General features: G+C 42.3%; 1 protein-coding gene across 6 annotated transcripts in view; it reads right to left on the bottom strand.

The window, feature by feature from the left end:
* Positions 1 to 20,432, bottom strand: part of LOC112215975 (sterile alpha motif domain-containing protein 11) — an 89,316-nt gene extending 68,884 nt beyond the window's left edge. The window contains exons 1-3 of one of the 6 annotated variants that reach the window (XM_042299397.1): positions 19,556 to 20,432; positions 18,300 to 18,391; positions 4,438 to 4,613 (exon numbers count right to left, since the gene is read on the bottom strand). In XM_042299397.1, coding sequence (XP_042155331.1) covers positions 4,438 to 4,613; positions 18,300 to 18,391; positions 19,556 to 20,009 — 722 coding nt within the window. In that variant the 5' untranslated portion in view covers positions 20,010 to 20,432. Of the gene's footprint in view, positions 1 to 4,437; positions 4,614 to 16,544; positions 16,719 to 18,299; positions 18,392 to 19,298; positions 19,409 to 19,555 lie in introns of those variants that run through there. The other 5 variants (XM_042299396.1, XM_042299395.1, XM_042299399.1 and 2 more) reach the window with 5 other exon arrangements.
* Between the last annotated feature and the right edge of the window lie 704 nt (positions 20,433 to 21,136).

Genomic DNA, 21,136 nt, shown 5'->3' with positions numbered 1-21,136 from the left:
AAGATGAGAATAACATAGTATGATTATCACAACTGAATATGTTGCAGGATGTACCCAAGTGCGATGTGACACAATGTTAGCGAGAATCCTGATGATGTGTGAGGTAGAGAATACATGAGGTAGAGAATAGACACACTCACACGTATGGACAGCATCCTGTATTTTTCACCATCCATTGACCAAATCCAATTTGTTAAGACCCCTCTACGACTCACTTACTGGGCCTGTGGTCAATAGAAATCAGATTTCCTTGATTGGACATCCCATTATCCATTTCGCTCAGACCCATTGCATTTGGAATAAAGTAGGGCCGAGAAGGATGCCCGGGACAGATCGGAGCTGTGGCTCCAGTGAGTCCGCCGCCTTTTAAAGGGTAAAAGCCTGACATATTAGTCATAAGTGTTCTTTAAATTCATTATCATCTTAACACGCGAGCGGCGCATGTGTCAGTGGGGGAAATAAGCCTCTTTAATGAGGTTAGTGGATCCATTTAAAGCTTTACAGTTGCTGTGCTGTCCTCCATGTCACACACCAGTCTCGAGAAGGCAGCAACAGCAACATCCTCTCCTTCAATGAGATTGCACAAGTCGCTTCTCATGCAGTGAGCGTTAAAATGAGTTTCACTGAGGAAGTCAACGAGCAGATACTATTAACATTTCTGACAAGCTTGGCTGACAACAAAAGATACAAATCTCTTTGTGTTCCTCATATTTGCATGCACAAAAAAAAACATTTTACGTGGATAAAAGTTAAAAACAGGGTTTGGGGAGATTTTTATTCCCAATTCCTTTGATTCTATTTGACTAGCATAGTACACACAAAAGTGGAGTATGTCACCTCACCTGTGGTGGTGAGATATGTGAGCCTTTTCAGGAAAATAGGCATATATTGCACGTCACTACTTCACAGGAAAGGCATTTGAACGTAATTAATTTTTTTCAAAATGTGTTTTTTAGAACCTTAATTCCAATGTGTATGCCATCTGTAAACACAAATGAAATTGTTAAATTAAGAGGTAGTTGGTTTAGCCACAGAAAAAGACAGGAAGCTTCCCGCTAGCCATTATTAGCTGAGATAATGGATGGACTGGACATGCTTCTGTCTATAACATGAGCTGCTCAGTATGTGTGGATAATCCTTTCTACCTCTGCTTTTTTTAAAGATATCATGAAGAACTGCAAAAGTGTTGCTACTGTTCGTCACTTCTGGAGGATGATCGTGCCATGAGGGATTTGAGAAAAGAGAACACACTGAAGGCTGTTGTATAGAACACCTGTCTGCGGATTACATCTTCAAACTAAGGGCAACCATGGCATTCGTGACAGAGAGAGAGAAGCGTTCATCCATGTATACGGGTAAGAAATTCTAGATGTCAGAAAGTTATTTTCATTGCAAATGAAAGCATACTGTTAGCTAGCTAACATTAGTTCGCTGGCTTGCTAGCTAACATGCATGGTGGCTAGCTATGACAATCATTTTGAATTGTTAGTAGTATGGGTTGGGACTATTTCCGCATTCAAAACAACTGAACTTAGAACTGGGTACTCAGAAATCTCAGACTTCAGTGCGTTCAAGAAAACGAGCTCCGACGGGGAAAAATAGTTTTGAACGGTCCTCCAACTCGGAATTCCAACTCGGGAAGTCAGACCTCTTTCTAGAGACCCGACTTTCCGACCTGAAGATCACTGACGTCATGATTTGATCTCATATTTTTCCAAGATCCCAGTTGTCCTAAAACACCATTAGGTTAATTGTTTAGCTAACTACATGTCGAAAATACCAGATGATTCCCTGACCCATCGTGTTAGCCGGGTGTGTCTGTGGTTGATTACAATATACTGTATTTCATGAACATGTGTACAAAGAAGAGCTCTCCCAGTTGGTGTACCAAAACATTCAAGGGCCATTTTTACAAAAGTGAGGTTACAAGTTTATCAACTTTCAAAGCAGAATTACTTTCCCCTTGTTCCTGAACTGTAGTGTATGACATACACTTTTCTAGCTCTGAGTCTACTTTTATTCAATGTAAAAAACACATGTTGCTACATAAGACCGGATCGAGCCGGTCGGTCACATATACTGTGTCTCTTTCTTTCTCGCTCTCCTCCTTAGGAACTCTTGGAGCATGACCTCTCTTCAGGCTATGATCTCTCTCTTCCTCTCTGATCAGGCCTAGAATAATGCCTTGTAATGCTTTGTAATGTAAGCTTTTGTATTGTACAGGGAGGCAGGTAGCCTAGCAGTTAAGAGTGTTGGGCCAGTAACCGATAGGTCCCATTCCGACTAGGTGAAACATCTATCGATGTGCCCTTGGGCACTTCACCCTATTTGCTCTGCATAAGTAGATCTGCTAAATGACTGGAATGTATGTGAATCCGTTCATTTTACTATTATTAATGTTAATTAATTATTTGCTTTTGATATAGACAATTCTTAGTTCTTGCTTGACCTTTTCTATTACTGTAGCTCAGCTATAGTCTCTTGCATATTGCTAAATCATTTTTATGGAGTCAGATAATGAATTTAATGGACTTCATTAACTGCATAGTCTTATTATGGGTTGCAGGTGAAGTGTATATAATATGTGTATGTATAAAATATTACCCCACTACACGCTCATTTGGTTCATCTTAATGGGGTGACTTCCCCAAAAACATGACTGTGTGTGTGTGTGTGTGTGTGTGTGTGTTTGTGTGTGTGTGTGTGTGTGTGTGTGTGTGCGTGTGTGTGCGTGCGTGTTTGTGTGTGTGTGTGTGTGTGTGTGTGTGTGTGTGTGTGTGTGTGTGTGTGTGTGTGTGTGTGTGTGTGTGTGTGTGTGTTTGTGTGTGTGTGTGTGTGTGTGTGTGTGTGTGTGTGTGTTTGTTCGGGTGAGCGAGTGGGTGTGCACGTGTGTGCATTTGAGTGAGTGGCCTACAGTGAGTGTGCGATGACAACCCAAATCTAATTGAACTGCCAAACACCATCCGCCATTACCCAATATTAGGCTCATAACTACTCCCTCACCCACATCTAAGGAACATTTCAGCTTTGAAAAGTTCCTTGTTGGTCTTTGATCCACGTTCACAACAACGTGCTTCAACGTATTCAACGTATTATCTGTCACTTTGAGATTGAAACAGTTGCATCCAAAAATATACAATTTTTGTTCCATTCCCAGCTCTTCAAATCTTATTTCACCTAATGCAAACACATCAAGACTTCCTTGTATACAGTAAACAGTCATTTGTAAAACAAGGTATCCGATGTAAATTTCATTACACAAATATTGTAGCCAAATGCCTATAACCATCAACATTATCCAACTGACACCTGGCACCAATACTAAACAATACTAAAAACAACAATGCTACTACTAATCCCTACCGCCTATATTATGAAATTAAACATAAAATAAAGGATTAAAAAAAAGAATAGCTGTGACATTTATTTCCCTATTATGTATGAGATTATTGAGATTATTCCAAATGCTGAGAAACTAGTGCAATAGCACAACTGGCGTACTGTAACAGACTGGATTATCTGCTCATTTTCTACCCGGTCATGGCATTAGTTGAAAAGAGAGTGATGTACAGCTTTGGAACCAGGAAAAATCCCCACTGAGGTGAAACTACCCATAACGTCTGTTTGAGATGACTTTCTGACTATTATCTGAAGCTCCTGTGGTACTGATGTCTGAAACACAGTTTATGGCAAAGGTATTCAGTCTTTGAGATTTTCAGGACAAGAAGTGTTAGAAGAGACAGCTTGATATAAGTATATTTCTCATACTGTATTTGGACAATACTGACAACAGCAGTAGCAGCAAAGCAACATCATGCTCTCATAAGCGTCAGCTCGTTCCTGTCTCAATGCTGTATTTTCCTGTCTTCAAGCCCTCCTTTACCCTAAGCGGTGTCATATAAAAGACCGCACAATCTCCATCCACCATCAGAAGGGGCTGGTTCTTTAGTTATTTCTGGGGTTTGGGCTTATCATGCGGCTATTTGTATGCACTGAGTGTACAAAACATTAGGTATACCTGTGGAACGCTTTCCACACCTTGAGTCCATCATGACCCGACGAATTGAGGCTGTTCTGAGGGCAAATGGGGGTACAGCTCAAATTTAGGAGAACGTTAGTTATTTTATTGCACTCACTTTATCCTGTACCTTAGGGCATTATTAGTATTATAGAGGGTTATTACGCATATTCAACTCGATGAAGACCAAAATACTGCACAGCGGTGGGAAGTGTTTCAGTGACTCAAAGATTGCACTGTAGACTGAGCAAGGAAGATAAGCAAGAAAACACTTGCATGTCAACACAACACTTCCTGTAAGCACCAAGCTTAAAGCAATGAATTGAGACAGGTTGGGAATGAGTATGGACAGATCATAGGTGATGAGTTATTTGTATATCCCAATATCATTCAGACACAGGAGTTCTTCCAGACCTTACCTCTTTCTCATGATACTGTAATGCAGCTCATCCTCCTGCTTGATGTGGGCATGGTCTCCGCTGGCGCGGTCGCTGCCCTCGCTGTCGTCACTGCTAAAGACGGAGGAGAGCTCCCTCTTGGGCACACGGTTGGGGGGCAGGGGGATGGTGCGCTTCTCTGCCAAACGCCCGCGGTTCTACGGGAAAAAGGTGCTCTTAGAGATGCGGTTTCCAGTTTGATGCTAACAGCATGCACGTGCTAACATGCTAACATTAAGCATGTGATAAACATGCTAACACTAACCACATGCTAGCATGCTAACACTAAGCACGTGCTTAATATGCTAACAATAAGCACGTGCTAAGATGCTAGTAGCTAGCATTCGAAGCACTCCTCCACTCTAAACACCTGACTTGGTGTGCAGCGGACACCATAATATTCCCCATCAGTCATACACAGAAATCAATGTTGCTGCTGTCACGGTCGCAATAGCATATATTTATACTAGGAGTGATCATTATGTGAGATTAATTCGTTCTACAATACGTACAATTTTCTGAACAGTATCTAGCATTATTCAGAGGCAATACTAAGAACGCAGAAAGTACCACATGGGCTCAAGCTCCATAGCTGAACATAACAGCTTTATTGGTCATTTGTATGACCGGAATATTCCAATAACTTATTCCAAAATTATCATTGTTATTATTAAGTACAAATATGGAGGCTATTCATGAAACAAAACTACCAAAGAAAAATGAACACCTTAAAAAAGACACCACGATTAGACTGATTAAAGTAAGATGATATCAAAGGATAAGAAAGTCATTTATTGCTATCTAATATGGGTGTCAATGAGTATTTACTTTTCAAGGGGGATGGGGGGGAGCGATAAATGTACTATTTTAAAGGAAAACTCCACCCCAAAACTATCTTTTGGTATTTGAAATGGGAAACCTGACACGTGAGATCAACGGTCCTCGCAATGTGCTTGAAAAAGCAAGCCATTACTGGTGCACAAGCCCACTGAAATGTGCTCAACTGACTAAAAGTAGGATAGACCACATACAGGAAACAAGGGAAAAACTACTCTCCAAAATCATATGCTTTTCCTGAAGAATAGGCTTCATGTTCTGGCTGAGACACCGCTGACACGTATATAGGCCTACTATATGATATTTCTTGTAACTATAGATGCGAGTAATGACACAGAATATGCTTCAACTTACATTATACCCCAACGCAGACATACTTATCAAATTTACCACAGAAACCATAATAGGGGGATTGCCTAAACAACCATTGTTTACCATAGCCAGAGTCCTAAGTGATAAGTGGGTCATGCAAAGGGAGAACAGGAAATGATTATGCTTGGTGTGGTCAGCGCTTTTGGGCCACAAAGCTCTAATGAGCGGAGTGAAAGGAAAGAAGGAGTGTGGCCCTGAGGGGTTCTGGGAGTGAAGCTGGGTGACCTTTAATGTGACCTGAAGAGGTCACTGCAGATTAACATGGCTCTATTGAGATAAATATTGGGGGTGGGGGGAGAAAGAGAGAGGGGCAGAATGGGAGGAAAGAGGGGGAGAGAAACAGAATAGGAGGAAAGAAAGAGATAATTGAATTTGAGTGAAAGGAGAAAAGGCAATACAGATAAACACAGAGAGAGTGGACATAGCTTTGAAACACTCTAGCTCTCTCTATCCCCACCCTCTCTCTCCATCCCTCTGTCGCTCTTTCTTTCTCCCTCCCTCTCGCTCTCTCAGTTCCTACATCTCAACTCTACTCTCCCGGGCGCCTCCGAGCCCTCCAGCTATCCCTTCCACCACATGCAACACCCCCCTCTCCCTCCATCCCACAAGGGGCGAAGACATGAGTGGCAGGCTGGGGCAGAGGGGCGCCTCGCCAAGAGGCAAACAGGTGCAGCCCCTCTGGAGGCTCTCAAGTGGCAGACATTAAAACGAGTGAGGGGGGAAAAGGGAGGATAAAGATGAAAACATCCCTCAGGATGAGCAGGGCCACATAGTTCTGCAACAACAAAAAATATATATTTTTTCTGTCTTACCGAAAGAGTATTTTTCCTTTCTTCTTTCCACAGGCAGATCTGTGAAGAGCAGTACCTTTGTATAAGTTCTTCTCAACCGCGCGAGGACAGTGGAGGAGTTTTCTCCTATTCCCGCTCGACTTCCTCTGACTTCGCTACTTGGACTAGAGGTATGGAGTATGCTCTCTCTCTGGATTTCTCTCACTATAAGACAGACACACACCTGTCATATACGCACACACGCCTATACACACAACACCTGTCTTGTGAACTCACACACGCTCTCTCACACATACATACACACACACACCTGTTTGTTCATGGACACACATACCACACCTGTTCCTGCATGTAAAGAGGGGTTTTACTTAGCAGACATCGTGTGCTGGTCTACTGGAATATTCTGCCTAGGAAGAAGCACAGAGATTGTGGCTTCGTGTGTAGACAACCACCCACGTGGCCCTGACATACCGCCATGGAAACCCCCTATCCTTTCTTTAGCAGCACTGACGCATAACTGGGGGTGGGCTCCCACTGTTTCCGGCAACACTTCCGCATCGCGGAGGAGGGCCCTCTAAAACAAAACATGAAACAAAACACACCCCTGGCAGTCCACGTAGGAGTGTAAAAAAAAGACACAATCATAATAAACACACACACACAAAAACGCACACATCAACAGGAGAAGTGGTAGTGAATACACACATGTATATACATATATGTCAACACACACACACACACACACACACACAAACACACTGTAAAAAAAAAAGGAGCTAATTGTTTCAAGTAATTATTATTAATATGTAACTGGTTCCACAGACTTTTTTGCTTACTCAACTTTTCAGTCAAAGTGTTACCTAAAAAAAGTGTTGGCCCAGTCAACTTAAAATTGTGTTTGCTCACGTTGTCTCATGTGTTCATCCACCAGACATGGTGGCATAGCAGGAAGATCGGAATGCTGTGAGTTCAACTCCCAGGTGAGAACATGTTGAGTAATAATTACTGTACAACTGAACATGCACAATGTAATCATGTGCGTCAAATACAGTATGTAAATTGAAAACATTGTATGTTAAAATCACTGTGTGTAACGAGTTCCACTGACTTTTTTTTTCGGTAAGATGCCCAGATAATAATTCCTAGTGAATAAACATATGAGACGAGTTGAGAAAAACACAAAAAACAAGTTGAGAAAAATATTTTTAAGCTGACTGAATTATTGCCTCGTTTTTTCAAGTTGGAGCTCATTTTGTGCCAACTAATTTGTTTTAGTTCGAGTTTCACTTGGACCGAAAACTTTAGTAAACAAACAAAAAAAAGGCTCTGGAAAAATGAGTTGAAACAACTACATTTGTATTTATTTTAAGGACACGCACACACTCAAGGCGGCTTTACTGTGTGGTCAACCCTCTGTCGGCCATGGAAACAAGTATTTCATAAACAATACACTAAAAGCACCTCTATGAATTTCCCCTCCTACACATTCTGTCTGACGGTCCAAGTCCTCCAGCCAAGAAATCTGTATTTCACATCACACATAAACAACACACACACACATTCGCGTGCACACCGACAGACAGACACACGCACCCACAAACACACAGGTTTAGACTTCAACAAAGTAGGAGTATCATATACAAGAACTGTGGCTGGAATTTGTGACAAAAAGCTTTTGTAATTTCACGAAAACCACTTATCTGACCAGTGTGTGTTTAACTGCATGCTGGCGTTGGCTATCCACCGCCGCACCACACACACACACACACACACACACACACACACACACACACACACACACACACACACACACACACACACACACACCAGTCTCTTTAGTAACATAGGCTGTATACATTCATAAAAGGAGAGAATAACTGTTCTAAAACTACAGAAAGATCCTGTTGTTATTGTTGTTGTTTTATCAAAACCCCAGCCTATATTTAATGCCAAACAATGTGGGCAAACAGTAATGTTGTATTTTTTTACTAAGCTAATTCCAGACCTTAAATGTAGACTCTGTGGAAAAGGGTATTAATGGGGTTTTTTTCTCCCTGCCTTATTTCCTAAAAGGTGCTGTGCCCTGCCACTGGCTCAAACCAGCATGCACGCACGCACACACACACACACACACACACACACACAGTGGTAGCCGCCCGCGACATTCCTGCAGCTGCAGCGGTCTCTCTCTCTCTCTCTCGCACGCGCCCCCCCAGCGTTCTCCCTGGGGGATGAATGCCTAATGAGTCACGCGCCTGTCTGCCGTTACCTCTCAGCGTGTGTGCGTGTGCGTGTGTGTGTGTGTGTGTGTGTGTGTGTGTGTGTGTGTGTGTGTGTGTGTGTGTGTGTGTGTGTGTGTGTGTGTGTGTGTGTGTGTGTGTGTGTGTGTGGCAGGGGGGGGACTTGGAGCAAGGACTGGCAGAGGGGGAGGGGTGGTTAGGAGATGACAGGGGGTTGAGGGAGAGAGAACGAGAGAGCGAGAGAGAAAGAGAGAGAGAGGAGGGGAAGGAGGAAAGGGCAGTCATTGCCACGCTCACATAGGTCCAGTGAAAAAATGAGCCAAACAAATGTGTTTGTGTGCACTTAACTCCTTTTTCTGTTTATGTTGACCTCCACTCTGTCTTACTCACCCACTCACTAAAGTAAGCTACAATTCTGAAGGTACGTTACAGACTTTAGAAGCTACATTAGAGACACCCTATGAGGGAGGGATTTCAAATCATACAACCCCTCCCACAAATCATACAACCCCTCCCACAAATCATACAACCTCCTTTTCACCATATTGTACATACGGCACATTTATAAATGCTTAGTCGCGGACTATATTTAATAGTGGAAAAGACTGTGTGATAAAAGCGTGTGTTTGTGGAGGGGGGTACGTAGTGGCAAGGCAACACTTGGTTTTTCATGTCCAGAATAATATTTTGGGGGGAAGAAAGCACTGTGGGAGGGACAGGCATGCAACCAAACACCCTATCCCCCGTCACCTCCCTCACACACACACCGTCCTCCCTTTCCTCTCTCTGCCCCCACCCCTCGGCCCTCACACGCTGAGCTGAACGGGCGGTTGCGGCCCAGTGGAGCAGGACGAGGGACGAGTGGGAGGGAGGGAAGGGGTTTTAGGAGGGCGAGAGGCAGCGAGGGGGAGAAGGGGCGGTGGTGGGAGGTTAGTGGCGGTGCAACCAGGTGTGCCAGCGCCTCTCTCTTGTGTTTGGATAGGCCCGCCAAGGCAGCCGTGCAATAACTTCAGCCAGGTAACCACTCTGCCATTCTTTCGCCAGACAAAATCATAGGGAGAGAGAGAGGCAGGGAGGGGGTGTCTAAGAGAGATAGAGAGAAAGCCGAGTGCAGCAAGGTTGAGTTTTGCAGAATAAAACAAAAATATATGTCTGAGAATGCTTCATATCCGCCCCAATGTCTGTATTTTTGTATCAAAACAAATGTATGCAAACCTGTATTTATAGCATTATAGCATATATCTTTCATTCAATGACACTACTCTGCATACTGTAGCATGTGTGAAACACTGAGTTGAGTGACAACACTCTTGGAAAACAAGGTGCTATCTAGAACCTAAAAGGGTTCTTCGGCTGTCCCCATAAGAGAAACATTTGATGAACCCTTTATGGTTCCAGGTAGAATCCTATTGGGTTCCATGTAGAACCCTTTCCCCAGGCGGTTCTACATGGAACCAAAAAGGGTTCTACCTGGAACCAAAAAGTGTTCTCCTATGGGGACAGCCGAAGAACCCTTTTGAAACCCTTTTTTCTAAGAGTGTGGCGTCAGTGAATAGGCCCCACAGAGAGAGGAAGAGAACACTCAACCACTATGCCATCATATGAGGTCAGACGTCTGTACACATACTGGGAGGAGAGAGAAGTTCCATAAATATCTCTGCTGGCTTTGTCATCATCAACTGCAAACAACTGAGAGACAAGCAGTCCACCTTATTTAGCTAACTCCATCAGTCCCACTGAAAAACTCACACACATGCACACACACACAGACAAGACAGGAGAAAGGCAAGGTATATAGGGGCTCTGATCGAGGCCAGACACTTCACTCTCCCTGTCAATCTCTGGTCCTGTCATCTAGCCTCTTACTGATAGTGCAGGCTAACACAGGCTAATGGCTAATTCACTTGCTAATGGCTAATTCACTGGCATAATGGATCATTGCAGACGGAATTATTCATAGATTTATAAAGTGGCTATGTTGTGTATGTGTGTGTATGTGTGTGTGTGTGTGTGTATGTGTGTGTGTGTGTGTGTGTGTGTGTGTGTGTGTGTGTGTGTGTGTGTGTGTGTGTGTGTGTGTGTGTGTGTGTGTGTGTGTGTGAGACAGAGGGAGGGAGTGTGTTACAGTACTTGTAAGCCTGCCAATAAGTTGCACTTTTAGTATTGATTGCTAACACTAAGGCTACCCAAAATGCAAGGCCCCTAGGGAATAAGCAAATCATTAGAGACTCGGTTATTCTCTAATTTGGCCAATTGACTAAGAAACACACTAGAGTCCTGAACCATGCATCGCTCCTTCCCTAAAGATGGATACTGTGGTTGCCATGGTAGCATAGCCTTAGTGCCATGTGGGACACACACAGAGACCCACACACACTGCACACACACACTGCACACATACAGCACAAACACACTCACGCAAATACATACACACATTTGTGCAAACGCATGCGCACACACACACACTCCAACCCCCTGCAGGGAGTGAGCTGTTCAGGGACACAGAAGCGTCAGCCCTGCTTATCCCCAGCATCACAGTGGCACTCAGCCAATAGAAAGTCCCCAACAAATGGCCATATCAAAGCAATAACCAAGGGTGCGTTCAGCAGGATGCAACGTTTTGGAACGTTCAAATATAAATATGCTATGTAGAACAAACATGCCTCTCCGACGTAGAATAAGGAATCACGTCGACTCTCTTCACGGAATTTCTATCTGCAACGTTCAAGAACGTTTTGCAACTGAACATCGCCGTGCTTCGTAAAATATCTACAGAAACTTATATTGGTATTGTACTGGTAACTTCCTGTTCTTCCTGTCTTATATATAAGAAAGGCACTAATATGGATCACTCCCTAATAACTACTGACTCTAGTCCATATATCAAATGAATGTCTACTGCTACGCCTTGGCAGTGTCACACTGGGTTACAAGCATTTCGCTACACTCACATTAATGTCTGATAACCATGTGTATGTGACCAATAACATTTGATTTGATTTGATTTGGTTACTATGTGCAATACATCGAAATATGAACAAAAATCACACAGAAAATCAGATTTTGAAATGGGAACCTATAGCTCTTTGAGTTTCAACCACCCTAGAATTACTGTTGTTGGAGGCAGGGATGTATAATAATAATAACAAAGAGTAATCTCCCCACAGCCCCCTAACATGGCTCTGCGTGTGTTTACGTGGTTGTGTGTTTACGTGTGCGTGTGTGTGTGCTAGCGTTTGTGTGTGCAAGTGTGTGCATCTTTGCATATTCACATAATTTCCCACATTTTGTTGTGTTACAGCCTGAGTTTATAATTGATTACAATTAGATTTTTTTTGTCACTGGCCTACACACAATACCCCATAATGTCAAAGTGTAATTATGTTTTTCTAAATTTTTACTAATTAATTACAAATAAAAATCTGAAATATCTTGAGTCAATAAGTCGTCAACCCCTTTGTTATGGCAAGCCTAAATAAGTTCAGGAGTAAACATTTGCTTAACAAATCACATATTCATTTGCATGAAAGCACAGTATTTAACATGATTTTTGAATGAATACCTCATCTCTGTACCCCACACATACAATTATCTGTATGGTCAGTCGATCAGTGAATTTCAAACACAGATTCAACCACAAGGGAGGTTTTCCAATAACTCGCAAAGAAGGGCACCTATTGGTAGATGTGTAAAAAATACAAATAAAAGCAGACATTGACTATCCCTTAGAGCATGGTGAAGTTATAAATTACACTTTGTATGGTGTATTAACACACCCAGTCACTACAAAGATACAGGCGTCTGTCCTAACTCAGTTGCCGGAAAGGAAGGAAACCTCACCATGAGGCCAATGGTGACATTGTAGTTGTGGTGACATTGTAGTTACTCCACAATACTAGCCTAATTGACAGAGTGAAAAAAGGAAGCCTGTACAGAATAAAATATTTCCAAAACATGCATCATGTTTGGAACAAGGCACTGAAAACAATACTGCAAAGAATGTGGCAAAGTGATTACATTTTGGTCCTAAATATGAAGTGTTATGTTTGGGGCAAATCCAATACAACACATTACTGAGTACCACTCTACATATTTTCAAGCATAGTGGAGGCTGCATCATGTTATGGGTATGCTTGTAATGGTTAAGGACTGGGGATTTTTTTTATTTTTATTAAAAAAAGAAACCGAATGGAGCTAATCACAGGAAAACCTGGTTCAGTCTGCTTTCCACCAGACACTGGGAGATGAATTCACCTTTCAGCAGTACAATAACCTAAAATACAAGGCCAAATCGACACTGGAGTTGCTTACCAAGAAGACAGTGAATGTTCCTGAATGGCCTAGTTACAGTTTTGACAAAAATCTACTTGAACATCTATGGCAAGACCTGAAAATGGTTGTTGAGCAATGATCAACAACCAATTTGACAGCACTTGAAGAATTATGAAAATAATAATGGGCATATGTTGCACAATCCAGGTGTGGAAAGCTCTTAGAGACTTAACCAGAAAGACTCACAGCTGTAATTGCTGCCAAAGGTGCTTCTACAAAGTGTTGACTCAGGGGTGTGAATACTTGTGTAAATGAGATATTTCTGTATTTTATTTTTAATACGTTAATTATAATTTCTAAAAACAAGTTTTCACTTTATCGTTAGGGGGTATTGTGGGTAGATGGGTGAGAGACAACAATCAATTAAATACATTTTGAATTATGGCTGTAACACAACAAAATGTGGAATAAGTCAAGGGGTTTGAATACTTTCTGAAAGCACTGTATGTATGTGCGTGCGTATATGTGCATGTTTTGTTCTTTCTTGCTCTGTGGTCAGGATGCAGGAGAGGGGGAGGCCCCTGATTGGAGGTGCTCTTTACGAGCTGGAGGTAGAGAGTGTACTTTCCTCCTGGCCTCCGCAGGTTCCGCTGGAATAACAGAGCACAGAAGGCCCGGTTCTCCCTGGAGCACACACACGCACACGCACACACCACTTAACCCTCTCTGAAACAGCGACCACACACACCGGGTATATGAAGAGCACAATTCTACAGAGCAGTTAAACGCAGGAGCTACAAGCAAAACATTGGCTTTATTTATGTTCTATTTTATTCATGTATGTCTTACCTCAACAGTATAACCTCAGTATATCAAATACAAGCAGACAAACCAGAGATTTGTCAATTATACAATGGGTGGGTCTAATCTTGAATGCTGATTGGTTAAAACCGCATTCCAGCCTGTGTCTTTTCCATAAATTACCGCTGGCTAAATCTATGACGTTAAACTGCCTATTTACTCTGTTCCATCTGACTGCGCAATCCACTGTCTCATCAGCACAGCCAAGCAATTTATAAACTTAATCTCCACTATAAAAAGCATCAAAACATTATCTCACATTTCTTTTAGACTAACATTTCGTTTTCAACAGCGGAGATTTATATACACTTTGCTGTCTGTCTCTCCGAAATTTGCAACATTGTTTCAATATTAAAATTGGATCTTCATGTGTCCCATAGTAATGAACGTGTTGGGATGAGACAGACAGGCAGACAGCGTTTCTCAGCCATTCCGAATCATGAATCAACTGCCATCGTTTTTATGGACATATACAAAGAAATGTCAATTGAAAAAAGGTCAGTTTGAAGTGATTGTGTTAGCTGTGTTGTTGGCTAGCTCCTCTGAACAACAGTGTCCTGACAAGTGAGCACATGTTCTATGTCAGGCTATATCGCACCTCATTAGCTCATTGTTATGGATGTCTCCAAATAAATGTCTCTAGAAAACAGCTTAAACAAATGCAAGTGCATCTACTTTGCTGTTATTCTGGCTGCACTTTTTGACATGACTGTAATTTAGCTGTAGTTGGCTAGCTAGCAAGCAAGGGATACAAACGTTGCCAGCCAGTATGGCAATGGAACATTTACAACGAACCACTGGGTCACGTCCATAGATACAGAACAAAAAGACTGAAAGACTGGGTCGCGTCTCTAGCAACCGAACCGATAGAACGAACGACCAGCTGGCTTGGGTAGCAACCCCAGATTTGTGTCGGGACTATATCTCGTGGAAGGATAAAATAGTATGAATAAATTCATCAAAATATATATTTTTTTATCATAATGTCTCAATCATTATTTGAGTATGTTGGTAACTCGTTGTATAAAAGTGATAATGCCCTCGATACCGGTGTTTGGAGGATTTATTGACATGGTTTGCCGGACCTCGACGAACAACACCCGTGCCAATATATCCTCCAAACACCGGCTTCTCGGGCATCATCACTTTTGTCTCATCTACAGTACACACAGTGTTTCCATGCAAAAACTGTATATATCTCAATGGTGACAGTAACTGTTAACAAAACAGTATACTTTATTATAGGCCTAGTATGGTAGAGCATAACACAAAACAATGAAAATGGCTCAAAATTGCTCAATTGTTACAGTGTGAATATGTTCAGTTGCTCTGTATTAGTGTGGTGTGTGCGCGCATCTCACATGTGTGCGAAATCATTTTCTATGCCAGGCGGCTGGGTCGTTGCCACACTCTCATCACGGAGAGAGTGCTAGTGTGTACCATTCGGCGGAGGGCGGCACGGGGGCGGAAGACGCCGAGACAGGCCAGACAAGCCCCGCAGCCTTCCCTTCTCCTCCATACCTCTCATGAACCCGCCGACGCTATGTGCTGTGCTGTGTGCTTGCGTTTGTTATTCACTAGGGTAGCCTCTTTAGCTCTACCTCCCGAGAGAGAGAGAGAGAGAAGAGAGGGAGAGGATAGAGAGAGAGAGAGAGAGAGAGAGAGAGAGAGAGAGAGAGAGAGAGAGAGAGAAGAGAGAGNAGAGAGAAAGCGAAAGCGAAACTGGGGAAAACTATAGGTTTGGACACACTCAGCACAACAGCACCATCCAACATTATCATGGCTTTTCAACCGGTGCCACTTTCAGCTACTTGAATGCCAAACAGGAGGCTGTCTACAATGTATTACCTTCTGCTGTGCCATGGATGCTATAAATAAGATGATACGGTGTTCATTTGTGAGATATAGTAAAGCCTACAATGTGTTTTCAGCAGTAATTTCAGATCTGTTGAAATCCCAGCCTTGGTTTGTGAAAACAATTCACCGGAACCCGCACTGCTCATAAACAATAGATAGAATATAACCAACCATCACAAGCCATCAGACAAGCACGTCTGTAGAGAAAGGCCTGCCATTTCTGGCTAAGCAAACAACAGGCACTGACAATAAAGAGGTGTGCACACTGCTATAAACAGTACGATTACAATAAGCTTTTGTGTCAGGACTCAGAAAGCCAATTCCTGGCAAGTTACTTGAGTCATGTCACTCTATGACTGTTAATTTACTGTCAGTAGAAATGACAAACATTTTTTTTTGAGCAAGACAATTTGCAGACAACCCGACAATATTTATTGTGCCACTGTTCAGCTGCACTATAACATTTTATGTTAAATTCCCCCCAAAACGAATCTACTTATGTAATTCTCCCCGAACTCTCTTTTTAGTCAATGGATTCCATTTATAATTTTGTTTTCCGTGAACCCTATGTGGTAGTAGCGTATATCTGTATTCTTGGCTGTGAAAAAAACGTCACCAGTTTACCTGTATCGCTCAAACACTTCCTGCTTATCTAAACCGCTTTTGCCTTGCGTGCCTCACAAACAAAAATCAGCAGTAGCCACGCTCAGTAGTTCGCTAAGCCCCTTACGCCCTCAAGATTAGAGCTTTGGAGCGATGACAGATGCACTCCGTAGTGATAAAAACACACACACACACACACACACACACACACACACACACACACACACACACACACACACACACACACACACTGCACCTGTGTGAACAGATTCGGCGACGGCGAGTCGGCAACGGTGAGCCAGCGACGTGTTCGCTCAAAGCCAGCACACTGGCGCAGACACCACACCTGTGACGCCTCACAACCTGCATGGCATAATGCCATTAGCTCAGATGTACGGGGACGGCATGGAAAACACAGCCCAGTGAAACAGCTAGGAGAGGAACATCAGCAATGGACAGAAGAGCCACGAGAATGAGATCAATCTAGCGAAAGGGAGCCTGACTAGTCACCCATTCATATTACTTATTAACTTGGACTAGAATTGTGCCATTCAATCTTGGCTTCATGTTGTGGTTTGAGCCCGTGTTGATTTCAATGTTGTGTATATATCTGTGAATAATGACAGAAAGAAGTGCATACTCAACCAACAGAACGAAAACTTCAGGCCAAGCATCATACCCTCATATGGTGTTTTTCCCCCTTAATAATATCGCAATCAACTTTTACCAGTTGAACGTAAGCACACATATAATCATTTTTTGTATTACAATTCTTCTGAAATATTGTATTAAAATATGAACATACACACATACAATTGTCTGTAATGTCCCTCAGTCGTGCAGTTAATTTCAAACACAGATTCACTACAAAGAGACAGGTGTCCTTCCTAACTCAGTTGCTGGAGAGGAAGGAAACCACTCCGGGATTTCACCATGAGACCAATGGTGATTTTAATAAAACAGTTACAGAGTTTAATGGCTGTGATAGGAGATTACTGAGGATAGCTCAACAACATTGTAGTTACTCCACAATACTAACCTAAATAGAGTGAAAAAAAGGAAGCCTGTACAGAATAAAAATATTCCAAAACATGTGTCCTGTTTGCAATAAGGCACTACATTAAAACTGCTAAAAATGTGGCAAAGAAATTAACTTTATGTCCTAAATGCAAAGTATTATGTTTGAGGCAATCCAACACAACATATCACTGAGTACCACTATTCATATTTTCAAGCATGGGGTTGGCTGCATCATGTTATGGATATGCTTGTCATCGACAAGGACTAGGGAGTTTTTTAGGATAAAAAGAAACAGAATAGAGCGTGTGAAAAATTAAGTGTGTGAGGGAAATAAAGTAGTGATGGAAATGTCACAATTTTTACCTAGGCAGTTGTACATATTTTAAGAGGCAATTCTACACAATGGAGATTAAAAGTTGGGTTCACAGAAATTGAACAGTTCCTACAGGCAAAATCCTAGAGCATAACCTGGTTCAGTTTGCTTTCCACCAGATACTGGGAGACAAATTCACCTTTTAGCAGGACAATAACCTAAAACACAAGGTCAAATATACACTAACTAAGTTGCGAACTAAGACGACATTGAATGTTCCTGAGTGTCCAAGTTACAGTTTTGACTTAAATCGGCTTGGGAATCTATGGCAAGACTTGAAAATAATCAACAACCAATTTGACAGAGCTTGAAGAATTAAAAATAATAATAATGTGTTAAAATTGTACAATCCAGGTGTACAAAGCTCTTAGAGACTTACCCAGAAAGATTCACAGCTGTAATCACCCAAGCATTGAGCATTATAGAGCAATATTATTCTGAATAAATTCTGTCACAAAAGGCAGATTGCTTAAGACCAATGTAGTTTAGAGCAAGCTTTTCGCCCAGTCGTCATCAACAGACAATTGGAATCAGCAATGCAACATACAGTTTTAAACCAATGATAAAGCAAGGAAAACAGATGTAAGAATTGAAATGCTGATGAAACCATAATCTTACCACTGGAGACGAAATTCGACACCCAGGGCAATCACAGATTGGGGGATGTACCTGTAAGATTCCTTTGGACATAAGGGTCTTTAAACTTTTCCCTGGGAGAGAGAAAGAGTGAGAGAGAGAGTTAGAACGAGTTATAATACAAAAATAAACCATACTTATACAGGACCCGTTGATATCAGCAACTTTAAATCAATGACATGTAATAACCTACACATGGAGGTGATTACAAATGACAGGACCTTCAAGAGCCTTATATAGGACAATATATTTGTCTAGCGAACATATGTTAACAGAGTCTACGCATAAACATAAATAAAACAGTTTGTGCAACACAAAACGTGGATAATTGTTGAATAATAACTCAAACATAAACATTACATTTGGAATTGCCAGTTTTTCAAACTAAATGACCTAGTTTCACCGATGAGTTCTAGTTGAGCCCCGTGTGTTAAGATACATGACAGTAGGCTATTGTCATTGTATCTAATCTCAGATATGAAGCTATCTTTTATCCGGCTAGCATGTTTTGCCTGAGGGCAACACCCTCTCCCAACAGAACTTGGGGTGAGGTGAGGTTCTAAAATAAGTGCGCACGCGGCCAGCGCAATAACCGGTAATTATTCAAATAGGCCCAAAGTTAGTCAATAATATCAATTGTTCTAGTAATAAATCAATGAATAAACATCTTCTGGTCCGTTTGTTTTGTCTGAGCCAATGTATAACTTTTGAAACCAAAATAGTAGCCAGCCAATAACATCATTATTTTGGATAGTTGCAACGCAAACATAATCTACCCAAAACCAAAAGAGTAAGGAATAGCCTACAACTTCAAGTCAAACATTTTGTTCCCTGTCTCTAACATCATTCTGGTCTTTTGAGATGTCAACACCCATTTAGCCTTCTGTTATACACAACACTCAACGGAATGATACCCGCAACGTCTATCAACTGCCATATAATGTTTAAACAATTCTGTACTCAAATATGAACGTTTTTCACCTTAGTCCACGACTCCTTACGCCCCGTTTTGCGAATGGTCGCTGCCTGTGAAGATACAGTGAGGGTATGTGCCTTTTCTCATCTCTCTTCTTACGCGCTGTAGTTGGTGTACTGCTGAGTAACCCTTTAACTACGAAACGCAGAACCAAACCAGGGAAACCGAATTTCCACTCACCAAACAATGACAAAAACCTTAAATTGGGTATCCTCCTCAAAATGAACATACTTAAAAAAAAATAATGTTTTATGTTGCCTACCTTTGTGCCGTATACTTCGTTTCCAATCTTTGGCGGTTTCCCTTCCACTGACAAACTGGAACTCATTCGGGGTGAGCCACTCGCCCCGGTATTTGATTGAGGGTCCCTTACTACCTTGGCACAGTTTGTTAATGTATAGTAAAGCCTTGTTCTCCCCGCACTCCACCTCGATGCATGGTTCCCCGTTCTCAAAAAACGGCTGAAAGTCGGGGATGGAGGAAAACCTCTCCAGCATTAAGTCGTCCGGGTGATGGTGAAGGTGCTGGTGATGCAGTGCCGAGTCGTGGAGCCCCAAGTACAAGCGGTGATGTCCGAAAATATGGTCGTACTGCGGTGGGTGCGGGGTCACCACAGTGATAGCGGTGTCATTTAAAGGGGCCAGGTATTCGGACTGGTTGAAGGCAGCCAATGCCAATACGTCCCCATCCAGTCTCTCCTTTTTGATGGCAGGCATGTTACTGGGAGCGAAGCGCCGGTAACAAGTGATTAGCAGCTAGCCCGAGCCAACTTGTGTGTCCTCTTTTCGGAGTTGGTCAGCCGTCCCAGACTTGAAGACGAGCGACTTTGTTTTAGGCAGGGCTCCGGTGTCGCTCTGTGACAGCGGTCTGTTGAACTTCCCGGACAGATTGCCATTCACTAGTTTCCAGCTCTCTGTAGTCGCCACGCTCTCTGCCGCCACACTCCACCACTCACCACTCGCATGACGGTTCTCGCCGCGCTCCTGCCTACCACCCGCGCTCCTGCCTACCACTTTTAATCGGACTTGCGCTACTAATACCTGCTACGTTGGAGTGGTCATACCTTAGCCATGGACATCACGTTATCCACAATGATCATTGACACTTCCCCACATCTCTTCAGTTTAGTATTTTCTAAACAGTAGGCCTATTGTTATGCTGTTGGTTTCTCTTATTTTACCTGCCTTTATTTATTGCAATTAACAGGTTTACAGTCATTGTGCCTTCCAATATGCTGGTATTACGCAAGACGGTCTCTACCTGAATAATAAAAAATACTTGGCTATGCAACGTCTTGTTTGATGTATTAGAAGTAGTACAAAAAGATGCAGGTATAGGCTCCTTTGCTTACATACTTTCCATATGCCATAAAACAAGAGCCTATGGCTATCTGAGCATTGCAAACTTCCCTATTTTTCAAGATATTTCAAAGTATTTGCGTGGAACAAATTCAACTGATGGGACGTTTGAAATAGTTGTGTTTTAACCCTGTGTATGCTATATCGTTAAAGTCACGGTGAAGTTCACAGACCCAGACCAAACAAGATTTGCACTCTCCGCCGCTTCTCAACTTGGCCCATTTAAACAGCCGAGGTTTTGCGAGCGCGAAAACTTGAAGGGGGGTGCGCGACGGACGTCATTATTGCGCAAAATATAGCCTAAACACAGTCACATATTCCTGACACATACTGTAGCCTACGGATTATAATAATTCCCTATTCTTAAATGATTATAATATTCATGTTCATATATCAGCAGGTCCATATAGCCTACAACAACAATACATACTGAAACAATACAATTCAATGTCAGTTGATGGTTAGACCTACCAAGGTAGGGATAC

The sequence above is a fragment of the Oncorhynchus tshawytscha genome, linkage group LG16 (genome assembly GCF_018296145.1).
Source record: "Oncorhynchus tshawytscha isolate Ot180627B linkage group LG16, Otsh_v2.0, whole genome shotgun sequence".
Classification (NCBI taxonomy): Eukaryota; Metazoa; Chordata; class Actinopteri; order Salmoniformes; family Salmonidae; genus Oncorhynchus; species Oncorhynchus tshawytscha.
This window is presented reverse-complemented; position numbering and strand designations above follow the sequence as displayed.